This window comes from Hyaena hyaena, unplaced genomic scaffold (assembly GCF_003009895.1).
Source record: "Hyaena hyaena isolate Hyena2069 unplaced genomic scaffold, ASM300989v1 scaffold_358, whole genome shotgun sequence".
NCBI classification, from domain to species: Eukaryota; Metazoa; Chordata; class Mammalia; order Carnivora; family Hyaenidae; genus Hyaena; species Hyaena hyaena.
Genome location: NW_024080992.1, coordinates 1,641,342 through 1,644,982, shown reverse-complemented (window position 1 = coordinate 1,644,982; position 3,641 = coordinate 1,641,342). Strand labels below are relative to the sequence as shown.

Here is a 3,641-nt window from a genome sequence, read left to right as displayed (position 1 = left end):
TGCAGTTAATACTACTTAAATAACATTCCTCTTCATTTATTTGTCTTATAAATATGAATTTCTTTGTTGCAGATTTTCTTAAGGGGAATTCTATCTGTATGTGTACAGCTAAACCCATGAACCCACCCATATCAGATCATATAATCATACTCCAAAAATGCAATGCCCCTTTTCTCTTTCCGCCATCTTTGAACCTGTGGAGGCCTCTTGGGAACAGGACTACTGAAACGACAAATATGTCTGGAAGGTTGTGGTCCAAAGCCATTTTTGCTGGCTATAAACGGGGTCTCAGGAACCAGAGGGAGCACACAGCTCTTCTTAAAATTGAAGGTGTTTATGCCCAAGATGAAACTGAGTTCTATCTAGGCAAGAGATGTGCTTATGTGTACAAAGCAAAGAACAACACAGTGAGTCCTGGTGGCAAACCGAATAAAACCAGAGTAATCTGGGGAAAAGTAACTCGTGCTCATGGAAACAGTGGCATGGTTCATGCAAAATTCCGAAGCAACCTTCCTGCTAAAGCCATTGGCCACAGAATCCGTGTGATGCTGTACCCCTCAAGGATTTAAACTAACTGAAAAGTAAATAAATAAAGGTGTAGATTTGTTCTCTTGTAAAAAAAAAAAATGCAATGCCTGTGAGATCTTTTATTTATACACTAAAGGTTGGCTATGTTTTCTTCTTTCTCTCTTTTTTAAAAAAATGTTTATTTAGAGAGAGAGAAAGAGAGAGAGAGAGAGAGAGAGAGAGAGAGAGGCAGAGAGAGTAGAAGAGAGCAAATTCCAAGGAGGCTCCACACACATCGCAGAGCCCAACCCAGGGCTCAATCTCACCAACAATAAGATCATGAGTTGAACTGAAATAGAGAGTCAGATGCTTAACCGACTGAGTCATCCAGACACCCAGGGTGTTTTTTTTTTAAAAAAATTTTTTTGTTGAATTATACATTCATTAAGGTACACAGATCATAAATTCATTGAATTATCACAAAGGGAACACACTATGTAAACACCAGCTAGGTAAAAAAAATAAGCATTCTGAGAAACCCAGAAAACCTTCATGCCACTCCCAGAACATATTTTAGCTTCTGAATTGCCCTGAGTTTTAATGCCACAGAAGAATTTTTCTGATTTTTGTACTTTATATACGTGGAATTGTAAACTATGCATTATTTTGTCTATGGCTTCTATGGGTGAACATTGCCTTTTTAAGATTCATTAGGGTTGTTGAGCACAGCAGTGTGTGCTTCATTTCTGTGTGTTATTCCATTGTATAAATGTACCCCAATTGATTGGTTCATTAAACTCCTTACAGAAGTTTGAAATGTTTCTAGTACAAGGCAATCACAAATGATATTGTTTCAAACATTTTTTTACTATGTTTTGGTGTACTTGTACATTTCTGTTGGATATTTGCTTGGGGGAGTAATTTCTGGGTCATGGAGTATGAATATGTTCAAATTTTGTAGATATAAGACAATTTTCTCAAAGAGGTGTGGATCACCAGCAATGCTCTGCGTCTTTGTTAACTCTTGACATTATCAGTTATTTAATGTTTTTTTTTCTTTTTTTTTTTTAAACATATAGTTTATTGTCAAGCTGGTTTCCAGATAACACCCACTGCTCATCCCAACAAGTGCCCTTCTCCATGCCCATCAGCCATTTCCCCCTCTGCCCCACCCCCCATCAACCCTCAGTTTGTTCTCAGTATCCAAGAGTCTGTTGGTGGGAATGCAAACTGGTGCAGCCCCTCTGGAAAACAGTGTGGAGGTTCCTCAAAAAATTAACACTAGAAATCCCCTATGACCCAGCAATAGCACTGCTGGGCATTTACCCCAGGGATACAGGAGTGCTGATGTGTAGGGGTACATGTACCCCAGTATTCATAGCAGCACTTTTAACAAAGTGCATAGCCAAATCATGGAAAGAGCCAAAATATCCATCAACTGACTAATGGATCAAGAAGATGTGGTTTATCTATACAATGGAATACTACATGGCAATGAGAAAGAATGAAATCTGGTCATTTGTAGCAACATGGATGTAACTCCATGGGTTACTCTGAGGGTGTTATGCTAAGTGAAATAAGTCAGGGAGAGAAGGACGGATACCGTATGTTTTCATTCATATGTGGAACAGGAGAAACTTAACAGAGGACCATGGGGGAGTGGAAGGGGAAAAAATGGTTACAGAGAGGGAGGGAAGCAAACCATATTTTATGTTTTTAACATTTATTTATTTATTCTGAGAGAGAGAGAGAGAGAGAGAGAGAGAGAGAGAATGAGTATGCAGGAATCAGGCAGAGAGGGAGACAGAAAGAATTCCAAGCAGGAATCCTACTCCCTCTACTTGATCTGATGAATCATGAGATCATGACCTGAGCCAAATCAAGAGTTGGAAGCTTAACTGACTGAGCCACCCAGGTGCCCCTATCAATTATTTTAAATTCTAGATATTCTAGTGAGTTTTAGTGTTATCTCCTTATAGTTTTAATTTGCATGTCCTTAATTTTGACACGAAGAAGAAAAATTACATCATTTCTCATGATTTATACTCAAGGACACGTAGGGAAACTGCCCCAATTGAGCTCAAACATTACAACCTTGCCCTCAAAATGAACACATATACTTGAATCTGCATATATGTTGGTGATCAAGTATATGACTGAGAAATTCTTCAAATAGTTCCCATCCAAAATTCAATGTTTATGAAGGGAGAATAAAAATGAGCTGATTTGAAACTTACATTTATTATTTAAATTCTGCAATAATCACAACTGATTAGAACCCAGACCAAAAAAAGTTTTTTTCAGGGAGGGGTATTTTATCATGAAGTCTGTTCAAATTTCCTGTACATGGTGATTTTCAAAAGCAGATCACTTAGATGATTTCATTATCATTTTTAAATTCTCTACGGAGAACACATGACTTATTGCCTGCCCTCAGGATCAGCCACTCCCCTGCCCTGTACTTGGTTACCACTAAGGGGATTTTATGCCTATTTAGGGATGCTAATATGTTAAAAGTTGAAGATTTGCCAGTGCTTTATCTCTGTACTAACACAGACTAATAATATTAATTGTTTTTATTAATATTTACTAAACCAAGCAGTAACTTGTAAATCAGATGTTCTCTGTGTTTCTTTGCCTTGTTCTGGATCTTAGAGGAAAGGCTTCCCATCTTGAGTATGATGTCTGCTGTGGAATTTTCATATATGGGCTTTATTATGTTGAGGTGTCTTCCTTCTACTCCTGTCGAGTGTTTTTATCATGAAATTTTGTCAAATTTTGTCAAATGCTTTTTCTGCATCAATTGAGAAGATGATATATTCTTTTTCCCTTCATTCTTTTTTGATGTGGCATATTATATTGATCAATTTTTATATGTAGAATTATCCTTACACTTCAGGAATAATTCCTAATTGGCCATGGTGTATATATTTTTTAAAAAAATTTTTTTTCTGGTGCCCTAAATTTTTTCTACCTACCTTCCCAAGTTATCTTCTCTAGTTTGAATGAATTTCTGTGCCTTAAAACTCAAAGAGCCCAGTTTATAGAAGATGCTGGAAAAAAGTTACATTTGGGTCTAAATTTACTGAGTTCTCTGTTGATTCAGGGTGGAAAACTCTTGGAAGCTAGTGGAA

General features: G+C 37.1%; 1 protein-coding gene across 1 annotated transcript; it reads left to right on the top strand.

Moving 5' to 3' along the window:
• The first annotated feature begins 211 nt into the window (after positions 1–211).
• LOC120243870 (60S ribosomal protein L35a-like) lies at positions 212–585 on the top strand. The gene has a single exon (XM_039250109.1). The coding sequence runs from the start codon at positions 237–239 to the stop codon at positions 567–569; it is 333 nt and encodes a 110-aa protein (XP_039106040.1). The 5' UTR covers positions 212–236; the 3' UTR covers positions 570–585.
• Positions 586–3,641: the final 3,056 nt, after the last annotated feature.